Source organism: Alosa pseudoharengus, unplaced genomic scaffold (genome assembly GCF_046254945.1).
Source record: "Alosa pseudoharengus isolate Yale_2024_CS ecotype anadromous, Long Island Sound unplaced genomic scaffold, YU_APseudo_1.1 YU_APseudo_1.1_scf_7, whole genome shotgun sequence".
In the NCBI taxonomy this organism is placed as follows: Eukaryota; Metazoa; Chordata; class Actinopteri; order Clupeiformes; family Clupeidae; genus Alosa; species Alosa pseudoharengus.
In genome coordinates, this window is record NW_027468859.1 from 8,051,983 (window position 1) to 8,067,149 (window position 15,167).

The window sequence follows — 15,167 nt, forward strand, 5'->3', positions numbered from 1 at the left end:
CCATATTTCATAACCATAGGCTACCCACACAATGGAGACACAACAGAGGTCATTAATTGCCCACTGTTAAATATCAAACTGAACAAGAATTAAAATATTTTAAAATCATTTCAGGGCACAGTGATAACTTCTCTTTTACTCACCACTCAATATGAGGTAATTATGTGCTATTTCACAGCATAGTTTATAACTCCACACATGCCTTTGCCTCAGTCGGTGGGAGATTATATAGTATAACAATGTTATACAAATACACATGTGTGCCTATCTAATTAACTCACAGGTTTAGCATCTCCATCTCAGCTGTGAATCTCTGAAGGGTGGCTCTTAGAGCCTCTGTTTGCTGGTGGTACTGCTTGACCTGGAGAAGCTGGGCCTCTTTAACCTGAACTGTGGCTGATGCGTTCAGCAGGGCGGCGCTCCAACTGCCCTCCATGCGCTGCGTGGCCTCGGACTGCAGGTCTCTGTCCGCTTCTTGGCGAGACACAGCGGCCACTTGCTGTAGCACACGCTGTCTGCAGCTCTGTAGAGGACACCAAAATATGTAAGGAACAATACAGTATGGCAGGGTCCGCTGCCCACTAGCAGTCCCTGAAGGCAATTCTAGTGATCCCTGACCAATGCAATCATTCAATGATGATTTATATGGACAAAAACATGTAGTTTTAATATGGGGATTAGGGCTGGGATAAACGATTATTTTTTAAACGATTAATCTAGCGATTATTTTTTCGATGCATCGATTAATCTAACGATTCATTTTTTCAGTCCAATTCGATTCGATTATCGATTATCTCCCCATTAATTCACTAATAGCAACTTATACATGTTTATTTACATATCTGAATGAAAAAAACATGAATTATTTAACATTGCAATATATGTTTATTGCTCTTAAGATTCCAAAATAAAAGACTGAAGTGCAAGTAACTACAAGTGCAAAGTAATGTATTCTTAGTCAGAGGTAGCATTCAATAAAGTTTCAGTTAGTCATTTTAAGACGTTCTTGTGGGAATCATGTGTGGATGCAATTCATAACGTAGTTCAAATAACAGTTTGTACTTCTCCTTTGGACAAGCACTTTTGAGTCTTGGAAAACACTTTTCCATTTCCATCTGGATTTTGCAAACAGAGTCAATAAAATGAGCCCTGCATGAGTAATACAAGCAGCTGCAAGTAAGCATGCTAAACTTGACATCCAAACAGTATTCTAACTGCTTGATTGCATACTGTAACTTAACTTCGTTTAGTCTCCTCAATGTACTATGTTGTGATAAGACCTTAGCAGAGTTTACTTTAACTTTAATGCAGCGGTTTTGAACAAATTTGCGCAGCATGGTCACGATGCTAAGCGGATTTAATAGCAATGTAGCCCACTGTGTTCTATGCAGTGCTTCTATGTGGCAACAACAATCCTTCAACAATCGTGAATATTTTGTTAAATGCACATGCAGAGGAGGAGCAGCGGGCTCGTTCTGAGAGAGAGCGGGCGGGGCGAGGAAAGGCTATGTGAGTAAGTGGCAAGTGCAGCTCAATGAAATTATTTTATCTTATGTTTAATTTAAATAGCAGGCCTACAACATAGAACATCAATGTGTGGTGGCCGGGTTTGATTTCGTGGTGCCCAGCCACAGATTAGTCAACGTATGAAAAACACTGAAGGTGTAAAATTAAAAATATTTAGCAGCACACGTTATGCTTGACGAATCGACGCTCATATTTTGCGTCGACGTATTTTTTGCGTCGACGTCATCGATTACGTCGACGCGTTGTCCCAGCCCTAATGGGGATCACTGATTCCTATTCAGCAGTGGTTCTCTGGTTGCTTCCTTGTAAAAACAATATCTCTTTACATCTGGATGTCATGTATGGTAAATGAGAGACACTGCGTCTTAAATTATTACATGCAATATTGTAAGAAGTGAAAAATCAAAGCAAGAACAGGTAAAGTAGAAGGGAGGCTGCCCCATGCCAGGTTGCACACTGAAGAAGGCATGTGCCAAAACGCCTCTTTGCAAATAAAAGTGAACGTATGCATGGTGCAGCCTCCCTCCCACTTTACTTGATCTGACTATTCAGGCCAGCACTCTAATAGTTTGGAAAGCTACACATTCAGTGAATCCTGCTCCTATCTTGACTTACAAAGCAAGAACACTAATGTGATGGTGAACCTAATACTGCAAACAAAGCCTGAGCATCTTGACACACAGACATACAGTAACACATAACTATGGTGTCCATTAAAAAGCTCTAAACAGGCACAGTGGTTCATACTTCTGCTTCCTGTAGCTGCAGGGCCATGACCAGAGGGTTGAGCTGAGCCGGCTGGTACCGGCAGCCCAGAACCCTGTGAACCGCCCTCCCGAGTCGGGTCGCTGGTTCCGCCACCGTGGGCTGGAGGCATGAGATGGCTTCCATTGGTTCACCTCCCTGTCACGCAGCAATGAAAGTAAAATCACAACGAACTGCATGACGATAAACAACAAGAGGTGGTGAAAGAACAGACTGTGCCACCGTGGTGCAGACGTGCGCTCTTCAGTAATTATCAAAAGTCCCAAGACATCACAGGAAATCCCAATGACCAGTCTCCATCCTGTGTAGGCCCTACTCAAGTCCCTGGTGGGCACACGTTATCATTGAGCCCAATTATCATTCAAAGTCTGTCGCCATTATCTTTCAAGTGGCCCATGAATCTCCCTCGTCTGTAAACACACACGCTGGCGATATATTTAACAACCCCAATTTTCCATTTGTATGCTGCTCTCTAACATGGAGCTGTAATGGTAGGAAACGTGCCCACAAACATGCTGAAAAGCAGCTTTCCATAACTGTAACCTATGATTTTGAAAACCACTGGTGTTTGAGCCCAGATTCACATGTATAGGATCTTTTAAACTGAATACCTTCACAATCCACACAGAGACACTCACCACAAGACTGTGGGCTCCCACCACTGGTTCAGCATCACCCAGAATGACCAGAAGAGTGTCTCCATCTTCTAGTCCCTGGGGCAATTCCACAGTGACCCCTAAAGCCCTGTCTCCGGCAATCAGGTCTTTTGCAGTCCGTTGTACTCTTCTGTCCTGTGTGGTCTTAACCTGGTCCTGTTGATGGACAAACATTGTTGGCACAATGTTGGCAATAGAAATGTTGGCACATTAGGACCTGATTTATCCTCCAGTCAAGTTTATGATCATTCTTCAATTCATAAATCTCTAGTTTTGTTCCCTATCGTGCCTAGCATTCTGCTCAGTCCCATGCCGTCCTGATAGTGTGTCTCTGTTTTCTGAGGCTGTTCGAACTGGAATGCCGAGACTGCCTCAGGGCATATGGGGCGTATCCCTCATACATTTAAGACTCCTTGGAGAAGCTACAGTGCAGGAACTACTACTTGTGTTGAGAAATCAAACTAGTGCAACGATGCTGGACTGTAAACCCCACAGACCTGCACACGTCACTTTGACACCAAGCCAAAGGAGAAAAAAACGAATTCCTAACACACACAAAACATAACCGGCCATGCAGACTGAGGGATTGTGGCGGGTCACCCTGCAAGCTACCACATGCATACACATCCTTAGCAGAAAATGTGCTAATTACACTTCAGTTGGGTAAAGTCTTACAAAAGATTCCACTGAGTTTTCAGTGAGAACATACCAAAGATGAAATTTACCCTTTAAGATAGATCCAGGAATGACAGAGCCAAAATGAGAAAGAGAGCTCCACTATTAGCTCTATGGAGCCCTCGGGACCAACTCATGGTAGAGACGAAAATTAAAATCTGACAAGCTGAATTTACTCAACTCCAGACAATTTGATCAAATTTGAGTTTACATTAATTAAGCAAAGGTTTTTTTTTTCTCATACTGTGTTGTGTTGTACAGTGCCTATTTGGTGTTAGACAAATGTCAGAGTGAATATTAAAACACTGATATATTTCTCCAGTGTAAATTCGGATTGCTCAAGATGAGCTTACTCTTACATTGTTTTTAAAGTTGCTCTTCAAAGTTAGAGAGGAAAGGGGAAAAAAAAAAACAGACAAGCCCTGATGATTCCAGTTATTTGTCTTCAGGCAAGCTGTGACCTTTCGCTGTGTCACGGACTAAATCATGCCAATGCAAGCCTCGAACAAAGAAAAGGCCTTTGAACGTAGCACAAATTTAAATACTGAAAATGTCAAGGCCCTGTAGATGATAGGTCTTTACCACAGTGAAACCTTAAGCTCCCTGTTGATTCTTGCCCCTTAGGGGAACCAAAGAATATACTTTCCTCGCCTTTTGCATTCCCCCCAAGGAAGAGCAAACGCTGATAATCTTTTTAAAGTGGTCCATCAGGGAACCTTCGGAAAAGCATTAATGTCTTTTAGCATTAAAGTTTTTTGCAGTCAATCACCAAACAGAGACAAGACTACAAAAAAGAAGAGAATGTTCACAAGAATCACTATGACAAAAATAATCCCAGAAATCTTTCAAGAACTCATTTGGCAAAAGTCAATAACTCACTAAGATAAGATAAGACGAGATAATACCTTAACTGTCTCACGACGGAGAAATGTGCTTTGTTACAACAGCACGAGTTAGTGAGCAAGAGCTGCTGTAATAGGCAGCCACTCAGATGGTTAAAAGAAGGAAACAAGCTATGCACAGGTGTACATTACCTGAGGGTCTGGGACTATCTTTGGCAGATCAGTATTGTCATCCTCCAGGGAATGCATTTCTGCTTTGGAGGTCATTGGAGATATTTTCTTGAGTGACTGGGTATGGATCGGCTCCTGGGGATCTGGGTCATCTTGGTGTGAGATGTCCGATTGTAACAGCTCCGTACCGCGGGTCTGCGGGTGGACTTTATCTTTAACGTGTGAAATGGAAACGGCATCAGGCCCATGACTGGGAGACACACTAACAACGTTGGCCTCTTCAGACACTCCCTGATCAGACGCCTCTGGCCTCCTGGTGCCTGTTTCTCCTTCAGCGTCTGCGCTCTCTGATGTCACACTATTGACGTCCTGTCCCTGACGCTTGTTTCTAGTAACTGTTAGGCTGGTATCGATACTCTGTGATTGTCCCGAGGCGTTTGCCCCCTGTAAGTCCTTTTGTGTGGTCTCAGTTTGAATGTTGTGAATTGGGTCAATCTCTTTAGACTCCAGGACTATCTGAGCAACTCTGAGCACAGGGTCAGTGGGGGTGCTGCTGCGTGTTGTGTCCAGAGATGAGGCAGATGAGACCACTGGCCGCAATAGCACATCCTGTGACTTCAACTTGGAGAGGTCAAGTTCAGCTTCCATTTCAGAAAGCACTGACTCAGGGGATCCATAGCCATCACCATCTGCCACAGATGTACCAACATTTTCAGGTAACCCTGAGATTTCTGGCTGTTTTTGCTGATCCCCAGAGCTATTCTCTGATGGTAAACTTGAAACCTCAGAGCTCCTTTTCTCTATGGGTTCTCTGATTTGACTGTCCATTGACTCATTCGTAGACACATCAGCTTCTAGAATTATAGTGAAAACCTTCTTGGGCTTGGTGTGCTCAACCAGTGAACCCTCATAGTTTTGCATGGCCTTTTTACCCTCTCCAGATTCCTGACTTGGTGACGCTGTACTAGGCTCTTGCTTGGTGCTCTGTAGTTCATCAGGACTGCACTCGTCATGGAAAGATGTATAGTCTGACTGCTTGGGTTCACTAAGCTGTGTTGCTGCTGTGTCTGTGGAAATATTTTCATTTTGGGACAATTCCGCATCCAAAATAATAGTAGCTACTTTTTTGGGTGAAGGGAGGACCTCTTCCTGATTTAGCTCTGGCTGCTCCCTTGCTGTGAGTTCAAGTGGATGTTTTGTTTGCGCCTTCTGGTGTTTCAGACTCGTCTCTGGTACATTCATGCCTTCACTCTGCTGAGTGGTCACAGCATCAGAGTGACTGGACATATCCTGAAGGGGTCTAGAAATGGAAATATCTGTTGCTGGTTGGCTGTCGCTAGCACCAGTGAGGTTGGAGTCCAGGACAATGGTAAACACGGGCTTTGGAGGGCCATCCGGCTCTTCCCTGTGATCATCAGCCTTCACAGTTGTGTTGCTAATATGGCTTGACCTCAAGGTAGTGCCTGGTTCAAAGCTGCCATCAGCTTGCTGTGCATCACTGGCTGGTAAGCTATTAACTCCAGTAGATTCCTGCCTTCGGGTAATCTGCACAGGGAGTTTAGAAGGAGTCTTTTGTGCATCACTGTCCAATGTCTTGGCTGGTGGGCTACTAACCCCAGTAGATTCCTGGCCTAGGGTAAGCTCCACAGAGAGTTCAGAAGGAGTCTTTGTGCACAGGGTCTGTGACATGCTCTCACGTGCTGTGCTCTGTGTTGCCATCACTTGAGCACCCACTTCAGAATTGCTCTTAGCGTGTTGTGCATCACTGTCCACTGTCTTGGCTGGCGTGCTTTGAACCTCAGGTGATCTCTGCCCTGAGGTAGGCTCCACAGAGAGACTAGAGGGAGTCTCTGTGGACAGGGTCTGTGATGCTCTCTCCTCTGCTCCGCTCTGTGCTACTGTCTCTTGAGCTGACGTAGCACGTGTAGCCTTCACTGGACTCTTAGCCAACTACATATAACACATAGAGAGAGAGCAGAGAGAAATAGTTTACATACATGATTATGTAACATGGCTTGCCATGCATCCACGTCACAATCCCATCAGATAGCCAATCGGTGGTGGGCATACTGGCATCACAATGGCTGAATCACTCCCAGATTGCACATGGCACAAAGGACGGGTCACCTCTGATTGGTTGCCTGCTCACCTGAAAGCTCTGTGATAGGCCCGCGAGCTGAGTGGTGCTGTCCGTCAGAGCGTCTGTCCCCTCTCTCTCCAGACTCTGCATGAGCTGCTGGCCCACGATGCTAATCAGAAAGTCTGTGTGCAAGAGCGTCCCCTGCAGGTTCCGTCTCAGCGTCTCTCCCTCCTGCAGCGCCATCTGAAAGAGTAGAGGCCACGACAGGGCATTTGTACTTTTCTCATACTGCTGCTGTGAGAGTGGGAGAGTGCCGCAGACACACTCTCTCTTTGGACTTTTCTCATACTGCTGCTGTGAGAGTGGGAGAGTGCCGCAGACACACTCTCTCTTTGGACTTTTTTTCTTCGCTGCTCTGGCATCCATTACGGTCCTCATCCACTACATTAAAATTCCCAGGTACAAAAACATCACCTGTGGAGACATGAAACTGCATGCTGTATAGGGGCATGCATTAACACACATAGGTAGAAACACACACACACACTCTCTTTCCATCTTTCACATGGACACACACGCACGCACGCACGCACACACACACACGCAAATGCACACAGATGGACTAGACACAAACACACTCTTCTGCACTCCTATCACTCTTCATGAGACGAGCCTCCACCTAACTGACTCTTAAAAGCCCTGTCTCCGTCAGCTACACTGCTCCATTATTTCTCCTGTCAGTGAGAGTGCCTTTTGCCTTTGTCTGAAAAAGCTTCAACTTTCAAGTAATGGAGCTTGCTGTTTTTCCCTGAGACCTGAGTGATCGTGTGTGTGTGTGTGTGTGTGTGTGTGTGTGTGTGTGTGTGTGTGTGTGTGTGTGTGTGTGCGCGTGTGTGTGTGTGTGCGCGAGTGAGTGAGCGAGTGTGATTTGTGTGTGTGTGTGTGTGTGTGTGTGTGTGTGTGTGTGTGTGTGTGTGTGTGTGTGTGTGTGTGAATGAGTGAGTGAGTGAGTGTGATTGTGTGTGTGTGTGTATGTGTGTGTGCATTTGTCCAAAGTGGAAAGACAACAGTCGAGTCAGCAATCAAGCAAGCGAGGCCAGCTCTTGATTGATGCAGTCTTGCTTGCATTCTGGATATCGACTCGTGGTTCCATGGTAACCAAAGAGACCTGATGTGCAAGGGTCGGCTAGATGGCTGGCGATTAATAAGTTGAGCTTTCGCATGTAAGCAGCAATGCCCTGACTGAACTCATGAGAAGTTTTCTTTTTGTTTTTTTTCAGAAAAAAGTTATAGTCAGGTAAAGAAAGGCAGCAGCTCATATGATCGGAGGAGACATGTCTCTCCGTGACTCTGAACTGCTTCAGGGAGCAGTCTCCCGAGTGTTGCTCAAATCTAAATGTCATGTAAATGTTAGCATATTTCTTCGCCTCTTTACCCAGCCAGAGGGGGCTTGTGGGGCACGGGTGTGTCTCTATCTGGAACGCTCACCTCACTTCCAGGCAGCCAATCCGTGTGCTCCCTGGCCTGGGGCTTAATGGGTGGTCTGGCACCTGGTCTGGCATACGCTGGCAGTGGATTCAATGTGTGCGAAATGCTTTCAGGACATCTACACAGACACCTATAGACATCTGAATTGTAGCATTTCATTCTTTTGTTCGTTCATTCATTCATCCATCCATCCACCCATTCATTCATTCATTGTTGTATTCATTCATTCATTCATTCATTCATTCATTCATTCATTCACCTGTTCGTTCATTCATTCATTCATTCATTCATTCATTCACTACATTCACACATTCAAAGCATGCTGGGTTGGGCATGGACGCCCCATGGTGGATTTGATGCATGTGCCTGCCCCACACTGACATGCAATTCTGTGTATGTTTAATGCTCAGTGTGAGTGATATTTATGTCTGACAGCATTTACACTTTTCCAACACGTTTCTATTGAAAAACATTTGTGTTTTTGTACATTTGACGTCACCCCCCAACCCCTCCCCCAAAAAAAATAAAAAAATAAAAAAATCTATGTATCTCCTCCGAGTTAAACCGGTGTGCCGTGCTCCCTACCTCTGTAGACTGGGCTGTCTGGGGCCGCTGCTGACTCTGACTCTGGCTCCACAGGCGCAGGGCCTGGATGGACTCGCGGACACTGAGCACCGTCCGCTCCTTACACACCCTCAGACTCTCGGAGAGGGACATGCTAAGGCTACAGGAGAGGGAGAGAGGAGAGAGAGAACAAGGAAGAAAAAACAGAGAAGTCACAACATGGAGAAACATGACAAGATAAAACATTTCTTGAGTCTCGTAATTGAGGGTGGATATATACCCTACACTCCAATGATCAATATCAGTATGCAGCGAAGGGAGAAAGCACTCACTCCACCTGGCCTCGTACCCTGGTCTATAGGGTAACAAACCTGACCGCATGTTAGCATGGCAGTCAAAGTGCATACTCAAATGTAAATAATATACTCCTTCACAAAGCATTGTCACATTAAAGAGCACCAAATAAAAACGTACTGTACTACATATCCTGGATCAAACTGTGCTCCACTCTGCTCTATCCTCTCCTATTATTCTGATAAAGGGCTCAGACTGGCCATCTGAAGTTGAGCACAGGTGAGCAGTGACCTGTTGTGCCTGGCCTACCTGTGAGAGGACAGTGAGGCCCGTACCTGAATGACTGCTTGGTGAGGGTCCCCAGGGCTGAAGCCACCTCCTCTGACAAGGGACTCTCTGCCCTCTCAGAACCCTGCAGCTTCTGCAGGTGCAAGATGAGGTCCTCCTCTTGGCTCTTGAGGGCCTGGGGAGGGAGGTGGGAGTGGGCGGGGGGGAGGGGGGGGGGGTTTAGAGAGATTATCAAATGGCTATAGTAAACAGAGAAGCACAGTAGAACACACAAACACACACACACACATACACACAAACACACACACACACACGGACACACACACCTTCTCTTTCTCTTTCACTTCCTCGTGCGGACACACTCAGAAAAAAAACTCAAGATACATGCACTAGAACTACAATACTAATGGAAAAGCTCTTGAACCAGGTGGATCGGGACCAAGCAGGAGCATAGATTCAATATGTGGCTTTAGAAAATCTTTGTACTTAGAGGGCTCTTTTCCCAGAGGACAAAGATTAATACAACACAGCAAAGCACCTTCAAGTTGACCCAGTGCTTCTGGAGCTGGTCAACACCATCATGCTGCTCCCCAGCTTTCAGCTCTTGCTCCAGGGCAGCATTCAGACCCTGCAGCGCCCTCTGCAGGCTGGAGGTCTCCTGCATGAGTCTCTGGTTCTCCTTAGCTTCCTCATGCTTCTGTCTCTCTCGCTCGGCCAGCATGTCTTGGGTCATCTTCTCCAGAACGGCCCGTGAGTCCTGCAGACTCTGGAGCTGTGCTGTAAGGGCGGACTGACCGTGTTTGGACAGGCTCTTGGTTAGGGAGGAGGAGAGGGCAGTGGCCTCCTTGATGTCCCTGTCCACTCTCTCTATGGCCTGGTGCAAGACCTATACAATCAGAATGGAATGGACTTGAATTTTTTTTTTTAAATGATTTGCATGAAGACTGAAAAGAGTCAAACAGAATTGAACTGAACTGAACTTGTGTTAACTGAATTGAATTAATTTGGCTAAAATGTTTGCCCTGGCAGGAGTTAAGTAGTGTATAATTTGCCGTTCTAAAAGATAATCTGTGCAAAGAGCACAGAAATCACTGCGACTGAGTTGAGAGATTCTTCACCAAATGAACACAACGAAGAGCCCCTTAACAAAGCTTACCAAATAAGAGATGGTGTGATGTAAGACTGCCCTGGATGTTATTGTGGCAAGAGATTGTGTGATGTATTACTGCCCTGGATGCCCTGGATTAAAGACTTGACTACATGACTGTTCTTACCGCTAGAGCTTTGGCGTCCTCCCTCGGGCTCTGTGCGCCTGTGGTCTGTAGTCCTGACCGCTGAATCCTCTGCTGTAGTGAGGACAGGCCTTCACCACACTGCTGCAGTGAGTCATGACAACGCTGCTCCTTCTGAATGCTACTCTCTAACATGCCACACAACTCCTGCAGGGGAAGATAAACAAACCCAATCAGATTATACTGAACTACAGACAAACAGAAATTCATGATTTTATGATGATCCATAATCTCATCAATGTTTATAGCAAACTGTAGTATGACAGATAGACAGGTGCATAGATAGATATGTAGATAGATAGAAGAACAGTCTAAACAGTCCAAACAGTCTAGTTTCTCAGTCAGATGGTTCTCACATTCAGCTCTCTGATCAGGTCAGGGACTCCGTCCTCCAGCACTGCCCAGGACGGCTCCGTCCAGCTGGGGTCCTGCGTCAGCCGGACCAGCTCCTTCCTCTGGGCCCGCAGAGCGGACAGCGCCGGCCCCAGCATCTTGGTTCTCTCCAGGAGGGCCCTGGACCGATCGGCCGCCTGCTGCCTCTCCGACGCGCCGGGCCAGGGGAAGAGACGCGGCAGGGCGGCCGCCTGGCCCCGGAGATCGTCCAGACGGAGGCAGGCCTGCTTCCACTGGTCCTGGCAGGAAGAGGCCCTCTCTACCACACCCTGCAGGAGTCTGAGAGAACCGGACAGGACAGGACAGGATAAGAGAGAAACCTTCACTGTACTGTTCTCTTGAAAGGGTTTAATGTTCTGATTTTTAACCCTTGTTGTTAATGTTCTAATTTACTAACAATCAGCAAAATTCTTGTTAGAACAGAATAAGACAGTAGCCTTTGAGAAGAACTTCTGCTGTTCTCTTGAGATGGTGTAATGTTCTACTGTTCTACTTCACTAACAACCAGCGGAATTACATTTAGAATGTAATAAGGCAGTAGCGCTTGAGCGTTCACCATGTATCGTTATAATGTTTTCCTGTAATCAGGGCAAACAGTCCTTAATCGTTTCTCTATAATTGTAATACATGCTTTCTAGTAATGTGATGTTCTAAAGTTGTACTTAAATTACTACTTTGTCAGAACAGCAGAGTGCCCATTAAGGTTCCTTCTTCTGTTCTAATGTTCTCTGGTGATGTGATGTTCTACTTTATTAACACTCTGCAGGGAGGATGCATCAATTAATTCCATATCAATTTGTATTGATAAAAATACCAATTCATCACCATTAGATTATCCCCGATGTGTTACTATAAAAAAAATACATGTGTATTTACCAAAAAATATATTGAACTAGTTCAGCAAAAAGAAGTTGAATTAGATTGACAAAAAATGTGGTTAAGACATGTTTGCCTATAAATAATACATTAAAGTTACAGACAAAGACAAAGTGGCCATCAGCAGCCAATTTACCGACCCACTCACACGACCCACTCACTCTCTTGTAGTTAAGAAATGCTTTATATTAGTTCTACATTCATTACATAAAGCCATCGACTGAGCCGTCGACTCAAAGCCACTGCACTGCTGAGTGTTGGGTACCTGCTCAGCTGTGTCGTGTCCTGCTGTAAGGTGACCCACTGGGCCTCTGTGTCCTGGACGAGGTGCTGGACGTCTCTGCGTTGGCCCCCGTCCAGCAGGCCCTCCCGCTGGGACAGCTTCTGAGCCCGAGTCCTCAGCTCCTCCAGCCGCGAGTCGCCCTCCTGTCTCAGAGACAGCACCGCCTGCCAGGACATCACACACACGCACACACACGACACACACACGACACACACACACACACACACACACACACACACACACACACACACACACACACACACACACACACACACACACACACACAAAATTCATTGAGAGAGATGACTAATCAACATTAGAATTGTATCTCAATATGGAGGGGCTCAATGTGAGGGATTTTGAAAAGTATCTTATCTGTGTAAATCCACAGATAATCCTATAAGAAGTTCTTCAAAAACACATCTTGGACATCTTGGGCAGCATACCACATACTGTACCACCAGGATTTCCAGCCAAAAGACTCAGGACCACAGCAATATGAAACGGTAAAGCTACTGCATTCAAATGACATGTACTGTAATCGAGAACAGAAGCTTTTTTAGCACTTAAGCAGACGTGCTGTTAGGCTAGGACTGTGCAAATTTCCTGTTCCCAAAAGTTAACTACGCCAGAGCTAGCACGTACAAATAACACGAATCAAAATGTTCAAATGTCAGACAGAAATAGACAGTCATTTCATGAAATATACTGCTCTCCTTGCAGCTTCTCATTTTGAAAAGTTCTGGTTTAAAGTGACTCATATCCATCAGTTCTGCTACTTCAGGCCATCTATGATAGGCAGTCTGACTCTGAACAAGGTCTTTGCCACCTGCATTTCCAGGCGGCTGCATATCACCAATAAACCTGGGCATGAGAGGCACGTTCTGGCGCCACATGACTCTTACCAAATCGTTTCAACAGTGTAGCAATCTTGTAAACGAAGGTGTTAAATGCAATTGTTTACATTATTACAAAGACATACACGTCCATGCCGGATTAGCGATTGTATTTGTGTGCCCATGTTTTTTTTTTTTATTTCCCCTTGGGGATCAATAAAGTATCTATCTATCTATCTATCTATCTATCTATCTATGTTTTAGGGACATTGAAAATGGGCTTCAATGGCCTCTTGGCCAGACGGACCTGCAGAGCAAATCTACTCATAGAGGAACAACCCTACCATATAGTTCTCACCTTAGCCTGCTGCAGTCTCTCCTGGGTCTGAGCCAGGCTCCCCTGGGTCCCGGTGCCCAGGGTCTTTAGGCGCTGCTGCGTCTCTCTGACCCAGGCCTGCGTCTCCTCTGCTAGGGTCTGGAGTTCCGTCTCCTCCTGGAGGAGTAACTCCTGTGGGGTGCTCTGGGGGGAACTCTGAAGTTGAGCCTCCGTCTCCTCTGCCAGGGTCTGGAGTTCCGTCTCCTGGAGGAGTGACCCCTGTGGGATACTCTTCTCCTCCTCCTCCTGGAGGAGTGACCCCTGTGGGATGCTTTTCTCCTTCTCCTCCTGGAGGAGTGACCCCTGTAGGATGCTTTTCTCCTTCTCCTCCTGGAGGAGTGACTCCTGTGGGATGCTCTTCCCCTCCTGGAGGAGTGACTCCTGTGGGGTGCTCTGGAGCCGAGCCTGGAGGTGGTCGTGGCGTTCTAGAAGCTTCCAGCAGTTTTCCAGGAGGCTGCCGTTTTCCGCGCCCCCTCCCTGAACTGAGGTTATGAGCGCACGGAAGGCCTCTACGCGAGCACTGGACAGAAACAAGGGAAATGTGCTTCAGCTGGACTCTACCAGGAGTCACTACACAAGTACATAGATGATACATATCTCTGATAGTCAGACTACAGACTGTTTCTGCAAATGCATAATACTTGTTTATAGCTGATGAGTGCTACACATTGGTGTTGGTTAGTGAGGTTCCCCCTTCACTGTGAAGCGCTTTGAGTCTTTAAAAGCGCCATAGAAATGAAATGTGTTGTTGTTGTTGTTGTTGTTTTCTGAAACCCCCTGATGCTATAATGTGTCAAACTATAGCACCTCAACTTCATAATTAAACCACATGAAAATTAAGACCTATAACAACCTCATTCACTCATAGCACCAACATGTAACCAACTCACCTCTGTCTGGTCATCTCCACTTGAAGGCCATCACGGTCCTCCTGAGACTCCTGGGCCCAGTGCTCCGTAGATTTCAGCCACTCCTGCAACTCTCTCTGCCCCTCAGCCAGCCTGACGCATGGGAGCAGGTACACACAAGACTTAGATACATGTTTACTGTGTGTGTGTGTGTGTGTGTATGTGTGTGTGTGTATGCATATGAAATTATACTATATATATATATATATATCTACAGTACCTGTGAGTGTTCTCTGCCTGCTCTTTGGTCTGCTTGAGCAGCTCCTTGGCTGTGCAGACGCTCTTGTGCAGCTGCGTGGCATCTGCGGTCAGCGCCTGCAGTGTCTGCTGGCTGGCCACGCTGGACATCAGGCCCAGCTCCCGTTGCAGCGCGCCCACCTGCCCAGCCTGCGTGTCCAGTTCACCAGAGAGCTCCTGTTGGGGTGGAACACAGCGTCAAGTCATGTCACTTCATGTCACTAAAAAGACACTATTACGATGTGATGACCTCTGGTGATATACTTTTTTTTTGAAAAACAAGAACATGTTGCACACTCTGGCTCCAAATGTATGTTTTATTAGATAATGTTTACACATTATCCATACTCATTATGCTGCCCAACATGACCAGGGCCCCCTGGCAGAAGGGAACTGATTTTCTATATTCTCTAAAGATATTAGACCTTTCAGGTTCAATACACGATGCACAAAATAAAATAGAGTCAAATGAAAACCCACCTGTAGTTTCTTGAGGAGAGGCTGTCCCTGAGTGCTCTCCAAGCTCCTCAGGTTGTCCTGGATGCTCTGCAGAGCCGTCTGGCAGGTGGCCATCTTGGCACTGACCTGGCCCTTGGCGGCCAGCAGCTCCTTGAAG

General features: G+C 46.2%; 1 protein-coding gene across 1 annotated transcript in view; it reads right to left on the reverse strand.

Annotated features, from left to right (window-relative positions):
- syne2a (spectrin repeat containing, nuclear envelope 2a) overlaps positions 1-15,167 on the reverse strand; it is a 140,948-nt gene that overhangs the window by 90,282 nt on the left and 35,499 nt on the right. The window contains 13 exon segments of the mRNA XM_076273191.1: positions 282-523; positions 2,275-2,430; positions 2,931-3,104; positions 4,658-6,586; positions 6,786-7,010; positions 9,889-10,236; positions 10,625-10,789; positions 10,999-11,314; positions 12,177-12,358; positions 13,389-13,926; positions 14,297-14,407; positions 14,535-14,728; positions 15,032-15,167. The exon segment at positions 15,032-15,167 is cut by the window's right edge and continues 68 nt beyond it. Coding sequence (XP_076129306.1) covers positions 282-523; positions 2,275-2,430; positions 2,931-3,104; positions 4,658-6,586; positions 6,786-7,010; positions 9,889-10,236; positions 10,625-10,789; positions 10,999-11,314; positions 12,177-12,358; positions 13,389-13,926; positions 14,297-14,407; positions 14,535-14,728; positions 15,032-15,167 — 4,716 coding nt within the window.